Raw genomic sequence first — 23,454 nt, 5'->3', positions numbered from 1 at the left:
GTCCTGCCGCCAGCTCTTGCCTTTTTTTTTCTGGGAACTATAGCCATACAGGCCTGGCTAGAGCGGAGGTTTCTGCTGGGTAGATACTGTTTTACTAGGTCCCGGGCAATCATTGGTCCTGTGTCCCAAAAGGCCTGATGGGCAATACACATGACCTTAAAGATGACTCTTTGTCGTACTGGTAGCCAGTGCAGGTTGTTCAGACCAGGTTTGGCTGATTGTCTGCGTGGTAGCTGTAACAGTGTGCGAGCCGCACAATTCTGCACTATCTGTAGTCTACGCAGGATGTATTCCGGGGCGCCAAGGTAGAGGATATTATTGAAGTCTAAACGGGACTGTATCAGACACTACCCGTGTATAGACACTACCCGGCGGTTACAATGAGTGACTGCACCTGCCTGCAAGAAGATGTCTGGGGACCCCCTTCAGAGGGCTGCCATCAGGGGACACACTGATAGTGCACCACCTTTGTTTGGAGCCCTGTCAGTGTGCCGCCTGACAGCTTCTTCGCCTTTGCACCCACGTACATATACCCCATGGGCGCAGAGGCCAAGAGATTCCCTCATTTGCATGGGGTCATGCTTCCATGCATATGAGGGTATGCCATCTCTCGATAGTGCTGGCGCTACACGTGTGTCAGCGCTAACTGTATTACGGAAAGGGCCGCACAAGTGCCTGCAGACCTTCTGTAATACAAAAGTGCCCCAGGGCCCACACAGCGGACGCAAACACCCATTGCACCCCTGGGGCACTTCTGTGACACAGACCCAGGTAAGCACACAGATTCTTTAGGGTAATTTTAGGGCAACTAAGGCCAGTAGACTTTTAACCAATTGAAACTGCCCTATTGGTTGAGGTGTGGCTTGATTACAACCTGTGGAGACCTAAATCCTATATATCAGAGTCTGAAAACAATGTGATCTATGAGCAGTTCGAAATTGTGGTGACTACCTTCTGTGCAGTGGAAATCTCCATATCCCAATGTCCTGAAAGTGATGTTGTGAGCTAAATGTCTGCTGGTTCTAATGAAAACTGTATCAAACAAAAGGATAGCATGTTTGCCCTTAATACCACATATGCATATTTCGCATAATTTAGAGCCTTGTCGGGGGAAAAAGATGTAGCCCATGAGAGATGCATGTTTTCTTAATATATTCACAAATGATGATTCATGTATTCAGTGGTAGCCAGCATGGCTCATGTGTGGTGGGCGGAGCGTGCGAGGGAGGGGTATCGCGCATAATAATAAAAAGAAACATGAAAAAAAGTACCTTTGTGTGGTGTCCTGCGTCTCCGCTCTTGCTCTCCTCCCTCTCGGACAGAAGCACAGCCAGGCCCCACTGACCAATCACAACGATGCAATGCAGCCTTGTGATTGATAGGCAACCATGCTACCCTGATTGGTTTTGAGCCTCCTGGTTCGACGCTCAACCAGGTAATGGGGGCCTGGGCTTGTTCTCCACGCAGGCTCTAATGCAGCCTGCATGGAGAACGGGGTATGTGCGCATGACTGGTCTGGACCAAACAGTTATGGCACACTTAGGAGTGGGCAAACCACTCCTCCCCTGGCCTGCTAGAGAGCAGAGCAGCCCCACCCGCCTGCAAAGAAGCACATAGCATGAAATAATTATAACAAAGTTATTATCATTTTATGCTTCTTCGCACTGCTTAAAAGCAGTGGTGCGACACTCCTCCGCCTTAGTGTAGGAGCCGCCACTGCATGTGTCATCAATGAGTTCTACAATGAATAGTTAAGAATGAAGTACCAGGAAAGCTTTTTGCATTTTACTACCTGAACATGACTTGGGCTGTTTTAGGAGCGAGTGGTTCATGAAATATCCATATTATAGCACTCGTGTTTGCTTTAAAAATAGCAATATGGTGTTTTTACATTTCATATGTCATTAGAAATCACAAATGACATGTTACACACAATTTAGAAAAATACTGAATTCTGTGTATTTACACCAAGGTCCGTGCAATGGTGGCTTTGAGATAGAAAGTACATCTGTGATGGGTTTATGCAGTTAGGGAGTTTGAGCCCCAATGGCTGGGAAATTCATATGCTTTTTCGAGAGTCAATAATCCACTTTTCTAGTAAATTCAGTGCTGAATTACATAAATGTTCACTAGTTAATGGCAATTTTGCACTGACATTCAAATTGCACCTATTCATCGTTGCAACGGTTGTATGTCAATACAACGCGGGCTTTTACCCCGCATGCCATTACAACGCGGGGATTACAACGAAAGTCGTTACAACGACTTTCGCTGGAGGGCGCTGGATAGTGGAATAGTTTCATTTTCTATTCCAACTCCAGCCCACGTTGACAGTAGGGAAGGTGTTGGATAGAAAATTAAACTATTACCTATCCAACAGCGCCCTCCAGCAAAAGTCGTTGTAACGACTTTCGTTGTAATCTCCGCGTTGAAATGGCAGTGCGGGGTAATCCCCACGTTGTTATGGCTGTTCTCCGTTGCAATTGTTATTTTTCTGGGGTTTGACAGTGCAAAATATCAGTGCAACAATGACTTGCATGGGTGAAAATGTTTGCTCTTTAATTGATATAGTATGGATTATTCGGAGGAAGTAGGGGCCAGTTTTTTTCTGATCACCACCCATTTTCGAATTGTTCATTAAATGCTTGTATATAGCTGCATCTCACTGCTTGAAATGCTAGGCTTCTTAATGACATTTAGAACAATGCATATGCATTTATGTACACATTTTTGATCACTAAGTAGCACCCAGTCACATACTATGAGGTGTTTGCATTCTTTCAAAGGCATTGTTCTTCTGCTGTAGTCACAAAGCATGGGTTACCTTGCTGAAAGAATGAATGTAACTTTTACCCCATGTACATTGACTCTTTTTTCCAGTTGTAACGCTCTACTTTTTTAATTCTGAGACTAGATTTACACCTAGGTGTAGACTTACATGTCTCCCCCCCTTTCAAATGAGGGGGTGGAGCATCCTATATTAATATTTCCAAGTGTAAAGTTACTATTAGTAACTTTTCACGTGTTGGTGGAAGCCCTCTGCCACTGCTGTGGAGATATCCCTACAGGAAAATATAGGGAAATGCAATGTTTTTAAAATGATGAGCAGAATGCTAGAATTCTCAGACACTGTCAAGTATTCTCAGCCAAATTCCAGCCCATCATTTCTTAGTTCCCTTTCTAATCTGCAAATAGACATTGGCCCTGTTCCAAATGGCAATGTCCAACCCCACGATACGTCCTCTCTGAACATGAATTAACACTATCATCTTGCCATCTACTACACCATTGATCCAAAGTTGGCTCATAGGATTGTAGTCAGTTTGCTCTCAAGTAGCAAACAAGGGGTGGGCAAATTACATTTTTGAAACATATTTATTTGAACCACGCAAGTTTCATTTTGAACAAAGGCAGTAAACATGTTTAAAAAGTGGTGTTATAAAGGAGCCCTGATCTACAGTGGTAGCTTTCTTGCTGGTGTACCTGACTTTTTTTCCCCAGAGGCGCCACACTGTGCCTTTTCTTGGCTGCTTGAAGTCCTGTGTAGGAATTTCCAGGACAGTTAAAGGGAGTTAGCACTATTAAGTGGCAGCCATTCTGTCTCACCACTAAAGTGACATGGGGAAACACTAATACCTAGAGGCTGATGCCCAATTCATGTTGGACTGCTACAACAAAAAGGTGATAGATGGAATGCTTGAATTAATCTCACCCACTTGACTATCGCTCAGGCTGCATTCCAGTCCATTGTTTATCACCCACCATGCCACTCTGGACCAGGACCTGCCTTATGCAAATCAGTACTGACCCTGCTCCTCATGGGAACAGTCTGACCAGAACTGCCAGGTGAGGCCCCCTTCAGAAGGGACTACAAGCTACCCCAGACTGGTTTTGACCTACTACACAAGGGTCCTGTGTTCACTGTGCCACAGGAACCGACCTACATCTGACTGATGAGCCATGATCAGGCCAAAACCGGTCTTGGGTTGTTGTGTTCCAATTTGGGGAGGACCTGGTTTGGCGGGTCAGGCTGGACTGGTCCTTTCAGGGTCTAGGCTTATTTGGATATGGCTGGGTCCAAAGCGATGTGGGATTGAAAGCAAAAGAACAATGGATTAGAATGTTACCCTGATTGATTGCCAGTGATTAGACTTATTGCAAGCATTTCTACCCTCACTTTCTGTGTGCTTGACATACCGTCTTAAGTGGCTAGGGCATGCCCATATGTGGGTTCCATGCTCTTTGCCATTGGAACCAAGCTACACCTGACTGATGTCTCAATCAAAGCGAAAGCGGTCTTCTGTTGCTTGTGTTCCAGTTCAGGGAGAACCTGGTGTGGCAGTTCAGGCTGGATTGTTCCTACTGGAGAAATATTGAGACTGATTTCCATACGACTGGGTCCAAACTGAGGTGGCATGGCAATCTAAACAACGATGGGTGGAATGCCACTCTGAGCGAATGTCAGTGGTTCGACTTATTGCAAGCATTTCTTCCAACACCTTTTTTGTGCTTGATGTACCATGCTAAGTGGCTATGGTACGCCCAGACATGGGTCTCGTGCTCACTGTGTCACTGGAATCAAGCTGCACTTGTCTTATGAGCCACAATCAGGGCAAAACTGGACTTGCGGTGCTTGCGTTCTGGTTAAGGGAGGAGCTGGCGTGGCAGTTCAGGCTGAACTGTTCCCATTGGAGCTAGTTCAAAGCTGATTTGCATATGACTGGGTCCAAAAAGTTGGAACAGAGGGAAAATAAACTCTATGAATGCTACAAAAAGGATTGCAAGTGATTAGACTAATTGGAAGTATTTCGCCCATCACCTTTTGTGTGTTTGATGCATTCATGGTAGCACTGTAGGCTCTCTGTAAAGTGTTTCCACTCACATATGGAATTAAATGTTGTTTCTTGTATGTTGTGAATAGATAATTTGTAGTTGGTTGCTAGCGTAAACCATAAAAAAGCCTGTATATTCAATATTTGTTGTAGAACCCTCTGTTTAGATCTATTGGTAGTTCACTGGGAGGCCTTACTATTTGTTTGCTGGTGCATTGCAAGGCTTATGTGTGCGTTGGGTTGAAGAACACAAGGGTTGTGGCCATTAGGTTTTTGCATTCTTGGAAGGAAACAGCTCACCACTGGCTAGCATGCCGGAGAGATTGCTAACAGTAAGTGGTGCATGTTTGATTCTCTACCTTTCACTAACTCATTAGTAGCAAATAACAGATAGTTGGGGGTAAGTGAAAGAAAAGAGAACAGTTGGAGAGGAAAGAGTATATGTTGCTACTACCACCAACTCTGACGCTTTGGTGAATCGGAATCCAATTGTATTAGTGTTGGAATAGGGCTTTGGGGGGGCGGCCGACCAGCGGAAGGCCTGCCCCCTCGGGGGGGTTTGGGCCGGATGGGGGGCTGCCGGACCTGGGGGACAAGTTGGGCTGGTTGGGCTGTTTTTTGGGATGGTTGGGCTGGCCGGGGATGGTTTTGGGCTATATGGCTTTGTAACCGGCCACTTCGTGTCACGAGGCACCATTTTGGTGGTCGTGACACGACAGCCGGTGTGAGAGGTTCTTTGGGGCTTCTTTTTGCCCACCCAACAACCCTGTTAATTTTTTGCTTTTCCCTTTTCCACTTGTACAGTATTCCTCAGGTTTATCCTGGTTGGTGGTTAGCCACTTTAGTTTTGCATGTCTGTTTTGCTTGGTAACAGGTGCATCGGGGAGGGGAACTCTGTATGGGGTTGTCACTGGAACAGGTGGTGTGGTGCTTATTGTTGCTGGGGGCGTTTTTCTAGGTTTTCTGAGCTATAATAAGGTGGGTTACAGTTATGGAGGATCATAAGAAGTTTACAAAGTTAGGTAGGTAGAGAAGTTAGGAATGCAAGTTTGTTTCATAATTGTTGCAGGGGGAACATGTTTAAGGGAGGGGGTGAGGGGTAATCCAGGAAGACAATATTTAGTGAGGATTCGTTGTGTACAGCACAGGCCAAGGGAATGTTTTTGTAAGGTGCACCTGATTCCAATAAAGCGGCCTTTTTGACACCAATGAACTAGTCTGTGGTCTGTGCTGCCCCCCCTTTCTTGCTGCCCAATGTGTGTGTGCCTTTGAATCCAAGGACACCTTGGACACGCACCCATAAATAAGGTGTTATGACAGTGTCATCTTGAGGATTTTTGGGGCCCTGGGCAAGTCATATATTGGGGCCCACTGTTTGGAATAATTTTGAATTGCACAACTCATTTTGTGTAATGAAGTTAGTGTAATGTCCATCATTATTTAAATATGTTACATTTCCATTACCTGAATCGCACAAAAACAGCTCGCATATGTATTACCGGTGCCACAGAAATAGTTATGATTACGTTGTTGTTGTATAAGCTTTATTCGAAACAATTTTCATAAAAGCACATGACATATAAAACAATTACACAATAATACATAATAACAGTAAAAAAGACATTAAACTTACAGTGCAGCCCATACAATATTACATCTAAAAGCATGATAAAATATATTACATTATCCATTTTTAAAAGGGATCCCTAATTACACAATTCTCCCAAGAGCCCGTCGTCTAATTGCCCATGCCCAACCTAGATATTTAGCCACCCCTATGACTATCGAGTCCTGAGTAGTTGTACATAGAATTCTTAAGGCCACAGTACTATCGCGTGTCCCTAGGTTCCTACATACCGGCGTAAGCCATTTAGCCCTAGGTTTCTTATAGGCTTGACATACGAATAGGAAGTGGCCTATGCTCTCTTCGGCATATTCACATGCAGGGCATAAATTATTGGTCGATTTATTCCAGCCAGCTGTCATTTTCTTCAGGGGGATAGATCCTGACCTTAGCTGAAAAACCAATTTCCTATCCATTGGTACCGTGATGTTGTCCCAATAATTTTCTAAGGCGGGTAAAATTTTTGACTCCAGAAACCGGCCAGACATGGAGTCAGTCCTTGTATCTTTCAACAATTTAACACCCACCCAATCCCAGTACTGTTTTTTTAAGTTTTCCTTGCTGGGGAAAATCTCTCCTTCAGGATTATTCCAAAGATTTGAAAACCCTAGATTAACTAGCATAGACTGCAGATGTTTCAGCCATTTTATCTTATGGAATGTATCTTCCTGGATTATCCACAGAAAGCCCTCCGCATATTGTCTAATTTCTGGAGTCGTCCAGAGGCGCCTCCAGTAGAGGAGTGGACGCAATCGGGCTCTATCAATGATAGAGCGCCTACCCAGTTCCAAAAACAATGGAATTAACGGGTGCTCTGTGGAAGTCCTGTGATCCCTCGCAAAAACTTATTCTCCGAAATCTGTAATGCCGCAATACTTTCCCAGGCCCATAGCTCTGCGCCGTATAATGTAGCACCCAAGACCTTTGCGTCATACACCGTAAGTGCTGGTTTTATAGGTTTTGTCTTGGATTTACGGTGCTCGCCCCTAAGGGCACCTGAGAGCTGCTGATGTCTTAGGACCACTTTGTCCACGTGATGTGCCCAACCAGTGCCCTCAGCAATCTGGACCCCCAGATACGTGAATTCTGCAACAGTATCCAACCTGCTGTTATTCAAGGTTACTTTGGGGTGATTCCTACGGCCAGATGAAAAGGCCATTAATTTTGTTTTTCCCACGTTCACCTCTAGGCCATGCTCAACGCAAAAAGCATCGAAAATGTTCAGTGCACGCTGCAGCCCCTTAGGGGTCTTAGATAAAATGAGAGTATCGTCAGCGAACATCAGGATGGGAACCCTGGTGTCCGCTAACGATGGGGCATCAACGCTCGCCTCCAACATTCTCTCTACAATCCCGTTAATAAATAACGAGAACAATAGGGGGGCCATGGAGCAGCCCTGCCGGACGCCCCTTTCCACTGGGAAGTCCATAGTTGTTTCCCCACTTCCACCCCACTGGACTCTTGCAAAGTTGGACTCGTGCAGTCGCATGATTAATGTAAGCAGATCTGCAGGAATCCCCATCTTTTGCAGAACCGACCATAACTTACATCGGGGGACTAGGTCGAATGCCGCCCGTAGGTCGACAAACGCGACATACAGGCAGCCCCTTCCCAGTACAACAGTCTTCCACCGCAGTATGGTGAACCGAAAGACCTGGTCGATGGTACTGGTTGCTCGCCTAAATCCAGCTTGGTATGGGGAAAGGCCGTTGTTGTTATCAACCCAGTCCATAAGCTGGTTTGTTATCATCCTCCCCACAACTTTCTGCATGGTAGCTATTAAGCTTATAGGCCTATAGTTTGCAGGCAGCGAACGGTCGCCCTTCTTGTGGATAGGGATAATAGTTGCACATTTCCAAAGGTCTGGGACCACTTCCCCCTTTGCCAGGGCATTTGCTACGAGGAAAGTGTACCTCGCCCATCTTGTCACATCATATTTGAAAATGTCAGAGGGAATCCCATCTGGGCCTGGGGCCCTCCCACACTTCACAGTCTTGATGGCAATTTCCGCCTCTCTAAGAGAGAACAGATTGTCAGTTGCGTAAGCCGGTATTATACTGCTCGCCCCCATTGGGTGATTAACATTAGCATACTGTGGTCTAAAGTAATCGACCCAAGCATCTTCTGCCACGTTGTTATCAGGCTTTCCGGGACCAGCTCCTCTACCCCACTTAATAATTTCCCAGAACCTTTTAGAGTCTTTATTGCCTGAGGCCTCTTTCAATTCTGCCCAATGATCTTCATCCCATTTCTTTTTCGCTAAATGGATGGCCCTCTTGTACAGTTTCCTTTGCTCTGTTACTACTTCACGGTCCCTACTCCTTATGGCTTGTCCCAGTTCAAGTCGTGCCAATCTACACTGACTATCAAACCACCTTCCCACCTCTTTGGCTTTCTTCGCTTTCTTGTTTTTGGTGAAGAAGCACGGTCTTAGGAGGGAGAACAACTCGTTATGGATTTCCGTGATACCACTATCTCCCGGTACCACTGGGGCCGTTGCCTCAATTGCAGAAATTGCACTATCGACCACATTATTAATGAAGATCATAGTAACCTCATTTGCCACTACTTTTGGCCATTTTAGCCTCCGTTCATCATTACTCATGACCGGGATGTCATCATTGGTTACGAAAGAGTTTCCTGCCCCTGCATTCCACCACCTGTGAGTCACGCAGAGGGGGTTGTGATCACTTTCGACCATAGGCCTAATAATCATATCAACAACTCCCTCCCACAGCTGGAGACTACACAATATATAGTCGATTCTGCTCCTGTGAATACCATTATCATAAGTATACCCACCACCCTTGTCCCCTTGTGTCCTCCCATTGAGTGCTCTTAAGCCATGTTCCAAACAAATACCATTTAATATTAAAATCTCTTTTGTCCATCTCTTAACAGGTTTTAAACATAGAGAGGGTACTCCCCAAAGGTTATCCTCTTCGCTCCCTAATGGATCGTTTGTACAATCCAACGGCTCAAACGTCCTGTTGAAATCGCCTGCTATTATCAACATACTTTCTTGTGACGTAGCCTCTATGGCAGCAGATAACAACTCTATGGTGGGTGTATTAATTTCTTTATTACCTCTCACATAGACATTATACAAATCTATTGGGGGACCCTTTCCTGTAGAGATTCTTAATAGTTGTAAATCACAACTACCCAGATCCAACATTTTAATATTAATATGCAAATCTTGTTTTACCCATACAGTAAGGCCTCCCTTTGGCCGCCCTCTTCCACCTTTTTGGGCTGGTATGCAGTAGTTTAAATAACCAAAACAAAAAAGAGAATCGCAAGCCCAGGTTTCTTGGAAACAGCAGATATCATATCCATTTATAAAATTCACCCAAGATTGGGAGTCCATCTTACTGCCCAGCCCTGCAATATTCCAGGATAAAAGGGTACCAATACTAGCCACAGAACCATCAAAGTTGTTGGTATTAATGGATACTTGAAGTGGCATTAAACTTCCAATAGAATTGATCGGCCCTTCCCCTACATCCATGCGATCTACAATCATGTTATCATTCTTTGTCGGTAGTACGTTTACATTTGGGTTTAAAATTTCTAAACTATAGACACTTTCTTCCACCAAATTCCCTATCGCCATGTTATCAGACATTTCATTTACACTTGTAATATCAACTTTACCATCCCCAACCATTATTGGCACATTATGACTCTCCCACTCCCCAACTGTACTGGTTTGTCAATATCCCCGTCCGGGGTCCTGCCATCCTACACAAGAGTTGTGGTTTGTGTATTTGTTATAATTGTAACCAACTAAAGGAGGTAATGGAGGTAATGGGCAATTGACTGGCCAAGGTACAGTTGGGGGTATTAGGGGTTCACTAAGCAGGCTAGTTGTTACACTACTGGATCGGGGATAAAAAAAGGTAAGGTCTACAATTCCAATACCTCCCTTATTTATTCCCCATCCCTGCCTAGTTATCCATCCCGCCACCCTGGGGTCTTGAAAATTGACCACTATACAGTCTCCACCCAAAGTTTTTGCTGTGTATCCCATCCAGTCTATTCTCCTTACCCCTATAATTAGCCCGTCTATATCACCAGGGAGAGGACGATTGTCCTTTAACCAGTGCATGGTCTTATTCTTAAGTGTCTGGAAAGTTTCTCTCTGCCCTGGCGCTAATGATGGTACATTTATAAGGACTGCAACATAGGGGAAGGAATCAGGAGTGAGATTAATCGGGGGTTTCCTGTAAGTAGGCTTTACTAAGGGAGGCGGGATAGATATAGAAAATTGGGGGACTGATTGGGAGGAGAGTCTCAACGCCTGTTGATTATTATTTTGTTGAATTGGTACTAAATTCTTATCCACCACAGGGCGGGCATTAGCCCTACTCCCTCCCACCTGAGTGTTTGGGGCAACTTGCATGCTAGCGGTTGCTTCTGCAGTTGGCAGTGCTTTGTCCACACTCATAGTAATTGGGGAATTTAGTACCTGCTGTGTTGAGGACTGTATATGGTGTATTATAGTCGGCTGAGTTGGAACAGAGCCGACTTTAGATTTGTCCGATTTTTCTGAGGGTTTTGTTACTACTGCAGCCAAAGATTTACCTTGCTTTGGGGGTAAAGGAGAGTTATTTTGGGGCCTTCTTCCCTTATCCTGATTAACAGGGTTATTAGAAACCTGGGAATTTATCCTTGCATCCACCCCAACATTCGCTTTAATCAGTGATTTTGTAGAATAGAAATTGTCTAGTGTAGATTGTTCAAAATGATTAAGCCTTTCTGAAAGCTTAGCAATTCTATCCTCTATAGGGTTAAGCAAGGATCTTAATAGTTTTTCTAACTCAGGGAGCACATTTACAAATGAGAACACATTATCATTGTTATGTACAGTAGAGCCAGTACCAGAGATGACTTCGATATCCTGGCTATCTAAGAGGGCATGATCAGTATACACAACATTTTCTACACTCTCTGTTTCTTTAATAACAACCTCTCCAGTGTTCATAATTTTATGTAGCTTCCTATGTTTCTGGGGTGGTTTCGCCGCCGTTTTGCATCTCCTTGCTGGGGCTGATCTTTTCCTTTTAGACCCCAGCTTAGATTGGGCCAATGTTGCCTGTGCACCAGAGTCAGGGAGCATAGTAGTTTGAATGTCACTCCCACAAGAGATATTTAAATCTGTTGCAACATCCTTATTTCTTGTTTGAGTTTGGCCCTCAAAATACTCAACTGCAATAGGAAGATTCAATGATGACAAGGGGGTCACCAGGGTGGGGTACGTCAGATTAGGAAGTTTGTCAGCGGAATTCTTGAGTAACTCTATAGACAATCTGCGCTCCGCGCGCTTCTCAGCCAGAGACAACTCCTTGTCAATTGCTACTGAACGACTAAAGAAAAATCTATCTAGAGGGCCAATTGCTAATGGAGCATCCTCGACTGGGTTAGATATCATCTGACTAGAAACAGGACTTAACGATGTGGACGTTGCCATAGTCAATATCGAACTCAACCACAATGACACTTACTGTAACAAATACGGTCCAGCAGGAGTTAAGGGGGTAGCCCGGCCCGGCCTCCTGCGGCCCCGGACGGCCACAGACGGTCCCGTCCTTGTCCCGGGCTTCTCCCGGCGCCCTCCCGCGCGCTCCCGCGCAGCGGCACGTATAGCTCCTTTTATGATAATGGGGAGAGTTTATGGGCGGGGTGGGCGGCGCCAGCAGGGAGAGCAGCCCAGGTGTTGCGAATAGGGCTCGCAGGGACTCCTGGTAAGGCGAGTCCCTGCTCCCAAGCTCGCAGCCCTGCCGGCAGCTCCTCATGCCCAAGAAGTCAGCTCCTCTCCCAAGAATGGCACAGTCTCCAAGTGCGGCGCTGCGGGACCCGCGTAGCTGGTCCGGCGAGGTCTCTCTCACCCACGACGGAGGTCAGAGGGGCAGCAGGTCAGTGCAAATCAGCAGCAGGAATGGCCAGCAACAACAGGCTTAGGGGTCCTGTGAAAGCAAGTTCCTCTCCCGCTTTTCACTCCGTGGGCGGGTGGGCGGCGCCAGCAGGGAGAGCAGCCCAGGTGTTGCGAATAGGGCTCGCAGGGACTCCTGGTAAGGCGAGTCCCTGCTCCCAAGCTCGCAGCCCTGCCGGCAGCTCCTCACGCCCAAGAAGTCAGCTCCTCTCCCAAGAATGGCACAGTCTCCAAGTGCGGCGCTGCGGGACCCGCGTAGCTGGTCCGGCGAGGTCTCTCTCACCCACGACGGAGGTCAGAGGGGCAGCAGGTCAGTGCAAATCAGCAGCAGGAATGGCCAGCAACAACAGGCTTAGGGGTCCCGTGAAAGCAAGTTCCTCTCCCGCTTTTCACTCCGTGGGCGGGTGGGCGGCGCCAGCAGGGAGAGCAGCCCAGGTGTTGCGAATAGGGCTCGCAGGGACTCCTGGTAAGGCGAGTCCCTGCTCCCAAGCTCGCAGCCCTGCCGGCAGCTCCTCACGCCCAAGAAGTCAGCTCCTCTCCCAAGAATGGCACAGTCTCCAAGTGCGGCGCTGCGGGACCCGCGTAGCTGGTCCGGCGAGGTCTCTCTCACCCACGACGGAGGTCAGAGGGGCAGCAGGTCAGTGCAAATCAGCAGCAGGAATGGCCAGCAACAACAGGCTTAGGGGTCCCGTGAAAGCAAGTTCCTCTCCCGCTTTTCACTCCGTGGGCGGGTGGGCGGCGCCAGCAGGGAGAGCAGCCCAGGTGTTGCGAATAGGGCTCGCAGGGACTCCTGGTAAGGCGAGTCCCTGCTCCCAAGCTCGCAGCCCTGCCGGCAGCTCCTCACGCCCAAGAAGTCAGCTCCTCTCCCTAGAATGGCACAGTCTCCAAGTGCGGCGCTGCGGGACCCGCGTAGCGGGTCCGGCGAGGTCTCTCTCACCCACGACGGAGGTCAGAGGGGCAGCAGGTCAGTGCAAATCAGCAGCAGGAATGGCCAGCAACAACAGGCTTAGGGGTCCCGTGAAAGCAAGTTCCTCTCCCGCTTTTCACTCCGTGGGCGGGTGGGCGGCGCCAGCAGGGAGAGCAGCCCAGGTGTTGCGAATAGGGCTCGCAGGGACTCCTGGTAAGGCGAGTCCCTGCTCCCAAGCTCGCAGCCCTGCCGGCAGCTCCTCACGCCCAAGAAGTCAGCTCCTCTCCCAAGAATGGCACAGTCTCCAAGTGCGGCGCTGCGGGACCCGCGTAGCGGGTCCGGCGAGGTCTCTCTCACCCACGACGGAGGTCAGAGGGGCAGCAGGTCAGTGCAAATCAGCAGCAGGAATGGCCAGCAACAACAGGCTTAGGGGTTAAGTTATGATTACACTACAGAGGGGGGTGGGGGGGAGGGTATTGAGATAGAGAAATATACTGAGGTGATAAAGAGAGAGATTGCCTACCCGGGGGGGGGGCATAAATGCTGGGGGCCCTGTTGCTGGTGCCTTACAACTTCTCAGCGTTAAGGGGGAAATAGCATAATGGAAAAGAAAGCCTGACTTGGGAACTGTTTTTTATTGATTCTCTGCCTCAGATGGTCTGTACGCCGGACTCTGAGTACGAAAAAAGAGAAGCCGACACAAAGGTCAAAAGGACAAACTCTCCACAGCACCACTGAAAAAGGTCAGCACAACAAACGACAGGCACCTAAGCCATACGTCAAGGGCAACTGCTTTAAGAAAGCTGTTTCAAAACAATTACTTGGAGACAGAAAGAGTGCCTTAGAGTCAAACATAGAAGCGAGTTGCCTTGTGGGCATACAAATAGTATTTCAGTCAAGCAAAAGCAAAGTTTTCCACACACGTCTTGGCAGAGTGCCCCACGCTGTGCGCTGCATGCAGTGTGTTTTTTTTTTTACTCGCGCTGCCCTCTTGTGTTCTTGGGCAGATGCATTCCTCGAAGATTAATGGTTTTCTACATGATAGCACATACTTTGCATGATTGAAGGCACGACGATGAGGCACAACATAATTAAGACACGCTATTAATTAATTTAAATGAAACTGAGACGGTTCCCTGGCCTTGGAGATTGTGATGGTTTCCGTTCTTGATTGAAATGGCATCAGGCTGGGGTGGGTGAATGGTCTTCCTCTGGGGAGCAGTTCTGTGTCTGTTGTTTCATTCGTTCTGCTGCGGAGAGATATCCCCCCCCCCCCCCAGCGAACGCGACCAAAAACATCAATACTATTGGAAGGATTCGTAAATGTATGGATTTAAACCCAGTTCTAATAGTTCCACAAACTGCTTTGCCTTCAATGTGCAATTGCTCACCCAGTGAATGCGAATTGCGCAAGAGCTCACTTTGCATCCCATTCAACTTTTTACACCTCGGAATGGGGTTGAATAGTTAATTGTGTGTGTTATTCCCCATTCTGGCATCCGTAAGTAGAACAAGTGCGTTAGCCCGCACGAATTGGGACTGCATTTACAATGCAAAACCATTCAGGCAACAACCCACCCCCGATTTTACGCAATTGTACCTGGGTTTTAATGGTGATTTGGTTCAGGCTGGAAACTAGAGCCAAATTTCGGGGGGGGGGGGGGGGGGGGGGGGGCTGAAAAATATTTCGGGATGGGGCTAGTTCTTCCAACCATAGACAGAGTGACTGAAATAAGGGGTGAAAACACGACAAACACCTAATCTACAAGTAAATGGTCATTAAAGACCTGTTAAGTTCTTGGGGCGGCTGCAATTAGAGCGTCACCAGCCTGCAAAGCTGCGTCAGCCCGGGCTGACACACACGACGGGGGAGGGGGGGGTGGCAGAAGCCCCGTGAGTCCAATGGGTGTTGCGCGCCTGATTTGGGTGCATCCAGGAGTTTGAGATTAATTTGGTAATAGTCAGCGCTTTGAGGGGGCCGGGTCCTGCCGGTGCTCGGCACTGGCAATTCTAAAATCAGGTGCTGAGATAAGTCCCTGTAGGGCTCTCCATTTTCCCTTAATCCTCGGGGGAAGAAACAATCTTAACTCTGGAGCAGTACCACCCAGGGCCGGTTCTAGGATATTTGGTGCCCTGAGCAGAAGAGGAATGTGTGGGGCCCCTCTAATTTGCATAGATTTGACCCATTGAGGGCTGTCTGCATCTGAAAGATGCCCTCCCTCTCAGCCACCAACAAGCACCAATTAACAGCTCATAAAGGGCTGAAGGTGTGCGGGTTGCTTATCTCCAGAGAGGTTAGGACTGCCAAAGAGCTAAACAGCCGTGCACTAGTCTTCCCACAGTGCCTTTGCGTGTGTGGGGGAGAGGCCTAAATGCAGGCCAAAACTGAGGAATGTGACTTCTTGCAAGTGGGACTGTCCCCATCCCAGGGTTCGCCTCGCTACACCTAAGCAGGGATGCAAACGGAGGGCCTCCCTGGGTGGTGAACTTGCAAGGTGGCATCTTTCATGCCGTGGCCTGACTGTTACGCATTGGTGCAACGCCCCAAGTGTTAGGTCTGACTGTGGGGCCCTGGGTAGCGGCCCACACTACCCATGCCCAGCACCGGCCCTGGTACCACCCTTCACTGCCTGTGATGTAACTTCGAAGAGACTCGCAGTAAGTCTTTCACAGTCTCATCATTTCAGAACCAAAGCAATTTCAATATTCTATACAACGAAGCCATAGTTGTTATCTTATGCAACAACAACCATTGACAAAGCCAATAGTCCTGGCTTGTTGTAGGTGTAATTTTAATTGTTGTATTATATATCTGGATGCAATGACTGAAGTACAAAATACCAGTTGAGAGGCACAGTATGCAAAACGTCGATTTTTAGCTTACCTGTTTAAAGCGACGCCCTTAATTACATAGGCCACGCCCCTTTGGAAGATCCCCTAGTTTTTTCATCCCACTCAAACCCTTGGTAATAGTACGCCATTGGAAATCTGAGCCTCACAGGATTAAAGCCAAGCAAGGCACACATCTGATTATTGCAGTTCACAAATTTAAGGGAATCAATATCATGTTCTACAGTCTGTTGTGACTCACGAGTAAAGCAGGCATGTCATAATAGACATATACATTTAATTACTTCAAAATTATGTGGGTGTAAGAATGGAAAGAGTAGTGGGAAGTCCATGTAAAAGTAACAGAGTACCACATCTGCCAAACTTCCATCCTCCTGCCTCATTTAGAGATGCAACAAGATAAGACAGAGTGCTGAAATTTTGCAACCACTCACTCCCAGTCAAAAAATCTGGGTTTATCCATCATTCTTCTGCTCACTGTGCCACCCCAGTTTGGACCCAGCCATCTGCAAATCAGTCATGATCCTGCTCCCCATGGGAACAGTCCAGTCCGAACTGCAGGGCCAGGTCCTCCCTGGACCACAAACAAGCATCCTGGGACCAGTTTGGGGGTACCACCCCATATCAGCCAGGCTATCTTGAATCCAGAGGCACAGCGAGCAAGGGACCCACGTCTGAGCATACCTTTCACCACTTACGACAAACATAGCAAACACAACAAGATGATGGACATAATGCTAAAACATTGCAACCATTCACCCCCAGTCAAGATATCTGTGCTTAATCCATCGTTCATTTGCCCACCACGCTACCCCAGTTTGGACCCAGCCATATGCAAATCAGTCATAACCCTGTTCTTCATGGGAACAGTCCAGTCAGAACTGCCAGGACAGGTCCTCCCTGGACCAGAAACAAGCAGCCTGGGACCGGTTATGGGGTATCACCCCTCATCGGCCAGGCTAGTTTGAATCCAGTGGCATGGAGAGCAGGGAACCCATGTCTGAGCATCGCCTTGGCCATTGATAGTGAATTTAGTAAACACAACAGGATGATGGATGGAGTGCTGAAACTTTTCAATCACTTACCCCCAGTGGGCAGACTGTAAGCTTTCCATTAGTGGAGCTCCATTAGCTCTGTCAACTGAAAGTTTACTCCAATTGTCCGACACGGAAGGGGCTGTCGGAGTAAAGTCATCACCCACCCACTTTATTTAGAGCAGATGGTGTGATGGGTTTTTTCTGTCCTTCACAGTCAGGAAAAGTCTAGTGGTGAGGAACATGAAAACAACAATGCCCCCCCCCCACCTTAGGTCAAACCTTCGTAGGTGTGGAGGTCATTCTTTATTTTTATTTTTCAGAAGGAAACTCCCATTTTCGGAATTTTGTCTGAAAAACAAGAAAAGGTGAAAGTTTGGTGAACAGTCTTCAAAAATTATGGCTGTCATCCACCAAGCTTTTTTCTACCATTATGGTAACCACCGCAGCAGAGTTCCCGTCTAGGTACATATTATTACTGGACCAGTGGTCATCTCTAAATTTGATGGACATAGTACTGTTGAGATGTTATTGGTATACTTCATATTCTCTGCCATCCGGATAGACGATATTTTATTCGTTAAACCAAAAAAATTAGGTTCTTGGTACTGAGCGGTAGACAAGCGTGCTCTCTATTTCTTTGACCACGCCTCTAAAATTTCCTGATACGTATCCAATTTTGTAATTCCTATCGGAATTTACATGTGCCCAAGATACACACAGAATTTTGAGAAAGTTATTCAAACATTAAAAACACTGACGTACATACATGACACGTTGCTTACTTGGTGTGAGTTAAATCTGTCTTATTCCTGAAAAACTTTGTGAATCGGTCCAAACTGGGCTACTTGTGGACAAAGATCTTTATAAGAACAATTTCTTTTACGAACCACAAACAGGAGTGTGAACATTTTAAATTGCTCTAGTGAAATCTTGTAAACGTGGCAAACTTTGTAACAAGTCACCTAGTGGGGAAATTCACTCTCCAAAATGTTTTTTTCATAAGAATATACCCCCAAAAAACTTTTGAGGTAGAAACTTCATACAAAAAGGTCTTTGTAGTTTTCCCACAAAACCTACATTTTGCAGAATGTTTGTATGCTGTTTTATTAGAAAAATTAACAATGCCAGCTTTTTGAAGTTGTTTATAAAAAAAAAAACCTTCATGAAGTTGATGGAGTCCAACTTTTACAACTTCATACACCCCACCTGTGATTACAGATGTACACAATGGAATGGAATAAGGAGGGACACTAGAATAATGCGATACTGCTGCTGCAGCGTTTTCTGAATAATTAAGGACTTGCTGCATTTGCCACATGATCTATCATCTGCGCACAATCTGCATATTTTAACAAAAAAAATTGCTTCTAGGTCAAACGGATCACAAGTTACTAAAAATGTGACAACATGTGTTCACGCACAGTGGACTTCACAAAGGTCTACTTGTCATCTTTCAGTTTATTATTGCTGCATTTGGTTGACAAACTGATATTAAAGAGGTGATGTATTTGCCCAGACAGTGTAACCAGTTGTAAAAATGACAACATAAACAAGTAATATTATCACAAAATGTGCCATATTATGCGGCATAATTTGCCTTTCTTTGTCGCATAATTTAGCTAACCTTGTTGCATAATTTGGTCCTCCCCAGCCACATAATTCCAGGGGCCCTGGGAATAAGGTGATGTTCAATAGACAGCACTGGAACCACTTTGCCATGTCTTTCAAAGACACTTTTTGCGCTATGCACATTGCCATATGTTTGCTGCTTAGGTAATAAAGACGTGCATGGCCCGTCTTCCACAACTCCTAAGCTTATCACTCTCATGTGAAGTTTTGCACTGGGGACAGAAAAATGAGCAAACAAATGTGTCATTCTTTTGCCAGCAGACAGAATCAAATAATTTTGATCCACTTTCCAAATGTGCCGGATTGGATTGAATCTGTGGTTAAAAAAAAAAAACAGTGCTATTCTTTATTACTTAATCAGCAAGCATGGTGCAAAATTAGTTTTCTCCATTTCCTACCAGGAAACAGGTGTCGAGACAGTTTGTTCCATTCATGAAAATCACGCTTTGCCAAGCCACAGTGTCTCCTTCTTAAGAAACAGTGTCTGAAATCAGCTTGTCCCATTCTTAAGCAGAAACATAGCGCCAAGTCGGTTAGCTCCATTCCTAAGCAGAGCCATAACGCCAAGTCAGTTAGCCCCATTCCTAAGAAGCGTACAAAGTGCTAAGTCAGTTTGCTACATTTCGAAACAGAAAACATAATGCAAAGTCGGTCTGTTCAATTCTTAAGAAGCAAATATAGCGCCAAGCCAGTTTGCTCCACTCTTAACAAGCAACCATAGTGCTAAGTCATTTTGCTTAGTTCCTAAACAGAAAACATAATACAAAGACAGCTTGCCTAACTCTTATAACACAAACGTGGTGCCAAGTCAGTTTGCCTAATTCCTTACAAGCAAGTTAAGCAGAAAGTTGTTATGCCCCATTCTTAGCAGAAAACATAGCACCAAGTACGTTTGTTCCAGTTTCCAGAAGAAATTATAGTGTGAAGTTAGTTTATCCCATTTTTGCCCCGGTGAAAAAACCTAGACCAACAGCAAACTTCAATCCTCCTTTCCTATTACACAAGTCATAGAATAGTTAGGTAAAAATGCAGTTCAGTATGTTGCACAGCCAACTTTAGAGAATGTACTTTCTTCAAAGACTCAGATGTCAAGAGATCTCACATGTGCTAAAATGACAAGAATGGCCCCGCTGGGCACAAAGACACTCAGAGCTGAGCACATCCTGCACGTGCAGGCCACTTAACTGACCACGTGACTTATACAGTTAGGCGCGCGGCTCAGAGCCTCCAACCGCGCACTAGCCTACAAGTAGGGCGCCCAAGAGGAAGACGGGGTGGTTAATGTACACACTCGCCATACAGTGCGGTATACTTTTGGTATGTACTAAAAACAGGTACAGAAATAATATGTTTCGGCACCAAAGACGAAGCGTCGCACATACTTGGAGACAGGTGTCGTGAACAGCCATCATGAAGTAGAAGGGGACTATTGACACATAATAATGGCCACAGTAATTATGTGATTCTGCATCCATTGTGTTTTCCACCTAATTAAGGATTTACCTCACTTGCTACATAATCCAGCACCTGCTACGTAACTTGCAGATTTCAAACATAAAAAATTGTTTCTCAGTCAAACGGATCAACAATTACTTTAAACAAGTACCTAACGTGGCAGAGTGGCACTCTCTATGGAAAGGTTTACTGGCCACAATTCAGGCGCTGAATGAGGTAAAACTTGTGTCCAGACAGTATGGACGAGTGCTAAAATGAAAACATAGCAAAGTAATACTGTTCATTTCGTGCCACTTAATCAAGGCAGCCCTACCGCACACTTTGTTCCTTCGTCCTCACGTAATTCCACAGGTGCTGCTCAAAATGTAGGGGTTAATGTGTAGACTATAGAACCAGAAGACATGAGCTTTAAATCTCGGCATCCACGCTTTACTGAACGTATGATCTGAGGCAAGCCACGCAATATCTCAGGACCAAAATTCCTGTATCTGACCACAATAGAAAGAACCAAGACTTGAAGTTCAGCCTGCAATGTGAAGTGCATAAAACCAGCTGGCTCACTCACCTGTCCAAGGCTATGGCGGTCATGGAATAGATGCTGGCAAAGACAGCCGAAATGGGGAAAAAGTTGTGGAACTTGCAGTAGAAGAGGCCGTAGTACCAATCGTTGTGGATGCCATAGGTGAAGTTGATGACAGTGTTGAAGGCGGCCATGGAGGCCTCCGCGAAGGCCAGGTTCAGCAGGAAGTAGTTGGTCACTGTCCTCATCCTTTTGTGGGCCAAAATGATCCACATGACAATGATGTTGCCCACCACGGAGACCACGACGATGATGGAGTACGCCACTGCCCAGAGGGCGATCTGCCAGCCCGCCTGCACAAACGGGTTGGGGATGTCCTCAGAAGAGTTTCCGGGTGACGGGGTCACATTGTAAGAATCGTAGTCTGAGATCGTGAGGTTATCCATTCTCAGCTAGGGGTGGGCGGCTGGGCAGCCGGAGCAGTCAGTGTCCAAGGGCTGCAGACACCTGGAGGACAGAAGCTTCTCCTGAGCAGACACCTACTGGCACATTGCAAATGCCTCTCTCAGCCCAGGCAACCACTTATTCAATGTGTAATGCAGCGCAGGCGGGCTGTGCGAGCATCATTTATCCAAGGGGGCTGGGATTCTGTGCCTGCAACTTCCTAGCAAATGAGTGCGCGCGGCATCATCCAGTCAACTGGCGCGGGATGAGGGAGAGGGCGTCCTGTGCGGGGCTCCTGCTGCCGCCGCGTGCCCCGGAGTATTCACTGGGGAAGGGAGTGGAGCGAGAGCCCGTTAGACGAGGGGCGTGGAAGAGACCTGGGGGTGGGTGGAGTCCTGGAGGGATTAAATAGAGGCCCTGGGTGGCAGCCGGGAAGAGTCAAAGCCCACTGATGGACAACTCCAGTGGGAAGAAGGCAGGTGAGCGCCGGAGGAGTAGCGCAGGGACACGGGAGCAGCGCAAGGGCGGAGACCCGGGAGAAGAGCTGTTCAGAAGAAGGAAAACAGGAGATTGAGCTGCACAGAAGGGATTCGGGAGAAGAAAAGCAGGAGAGAAGCTTCACAGGAGGGTTCCAAGAGAAGACAAGCAGGAGAGGAGCTGCACAGGAGCGTTTCAGGAGAAAGAAAGCAGGAGAGGAGCTGCACAAATGGGGTCCAAGAGAAGACAAGCAGAAGAGGAGCTGTACAGAAGCGTTCAGAAGAAGGAAGGCAAGAGAGGAGCTGCACAGTAGGGGTCCAGGAGAAGACAAGCAGGAGAGGATCTGACCAGAAGCGTTCAGAAGAAGGAAAGTAGGAAAGGAGCTGCACAGAAGCGGGTCAGGAGAAGACAAGCAGGAGAGGAGAGGCAGAAAAGCGATTCAGGAGAAGAAAAGCAGCAAAGGAGCTGCACAGAAGCATTTCAGGTGCACAAATAAATCAATCAAACACTAGAGGAAGAGCGCAGGACACTGTGCAGTGGCGCAGGAACAGCGCGGCTGCGCAGCAGGCATAGTCCAGCAAGATAAAGTAGCATGAACAGCTGTGGAGCAGCGCGAGAAGGAGAGAAAAGGAGGAGCAGCGCGGGGTACTTAAGCAGCGAAAGAGCCCAGCGCTACAGAGAGGGTCAGTCAATGCGCAGGGCACGACGAGCAGTGCAGGAGGCGAACTTGGGTGAGAGTGAAGCAGGAACTGTGTCGGAACGAGAGGGGAGCACGGAGGTAAATGAGGAGAAGTGAAGCACAGGATAAATGGCTCTGGAGCAGTGCAGGGGTAAAAAGGCAGCAAAGGAGGCGGCACTACTGAGGAGGCGAGCAGGACAAGGGCAGCACTGGCGCCGCGGCAGCAGTGTAGGAACGATGGGAGAGAAATACTGGGGCTAACCCCTGCCTGGATCCCGTGAAACAGGGGGAAAGGTGCACGAGGACGGTGAAGGAGCAAGACAGGAGGAGGGGGGGTGCAGGGGGACTGGTGGGATGAGAGCAGAGGCAGCGGAGCTCTCTTAATGCACTGGTAGGTGGTAGCTGCAGCTAGCGAGAGATTAAAAGGGAGCAGCAGGGCTGTGCCACACACACCTCCTAAAGTCGCAGGGGGTATCGGGGCGCCCACAGCGCAACCCTGCAAGCCCCGGCGAGAACGGGGAAATATCAGCTGTAGCAGCGCACTGGTGAGCAAAGCCAGCGGCGCTCCCAGCAGGAGCAGCGAACACCGGCAGCGCACGGGGAGGCAAGACAGGGCAGAGGGGTCTGACAGCGCACGGGCGAGGCGAGTACAGGGCAGAGGGGTCTGGCAGCGCACGGGGCGAGCACAGGGCAGAGGGTCTGGCAGCGCACTGACGGTAAGCTACTCGGGTAGGACTGGGAGCGGGGGAGGGGTCCGAATAAGAACACCGGGGCATAGGCAGTGCCCAGCACAAAGATTAGAGCAGGTTGGCTCTGGCAGTCCCCAGCAGGGGGAGAGGGTTCTAACAACGCAATTTTAGCCGCTGGGGTAGAGGGGGGGGGGGGGGGGGGGGGCTCACGCCAGGGACACTCGTGCTCTGACAGTACCCAGCCAGGGGAAGAGAGCAGGAGCAGCCGGACGTTGGCAGTGCCCAGGAGGGAGATCCGAGCAGGAGCAGCTGGGCTCTGGGTTGCCCTGGAGGTTGATCAGAGCAGGGTTTCAGTCAGGGCACTGCTGGCAATTCT

General features: G+C 47.6%; 1 protein-coding gene across 1 annotated transcript in view; it reads right to left on the bottom strand.

Moving 5' to 3' along the window:
- TACR1 (tachykinin receptor 1) overlaps positions 1-22,268 on the bottom strand; it is a 1,985,090-nt gene extending 1,962,822 nt beyond the window's left edge. Inside the window, exon 1 of the mRNA XM_078666547.1 lies at positions 20,835-22,268. Within this exon, the coding sequence (XP_078522673.1) occupies positions 20,835-21,235 (401 nt within the window). The 5' untranslated portion in view covers positions 21,236-22,268. The remainder of the gene's footprint in view (positions 1-20,834) is intronic.
- Positions 22,269-23,454: the final 1,186 nt, after the last annotated feature.

Source organism: Lissotriton helveticus, chromosome 11, assembly GCF_964261635.1.
Source record: "Lissotriton helveticus chromosome 11, aLisHel1.1, whole genome shotgun sequence".
NCBI classification, from domain to species: Eukaryota; Metazoa; Chordata; class Amphibia; order Caudata; family Salamandridae; genus Lissotriton; species Lissotriton helveticus.
Note: the sequence above shows the minus strand (reverse complement) of the source record. Positions and strands in the feature narration are given on the sequence as shown.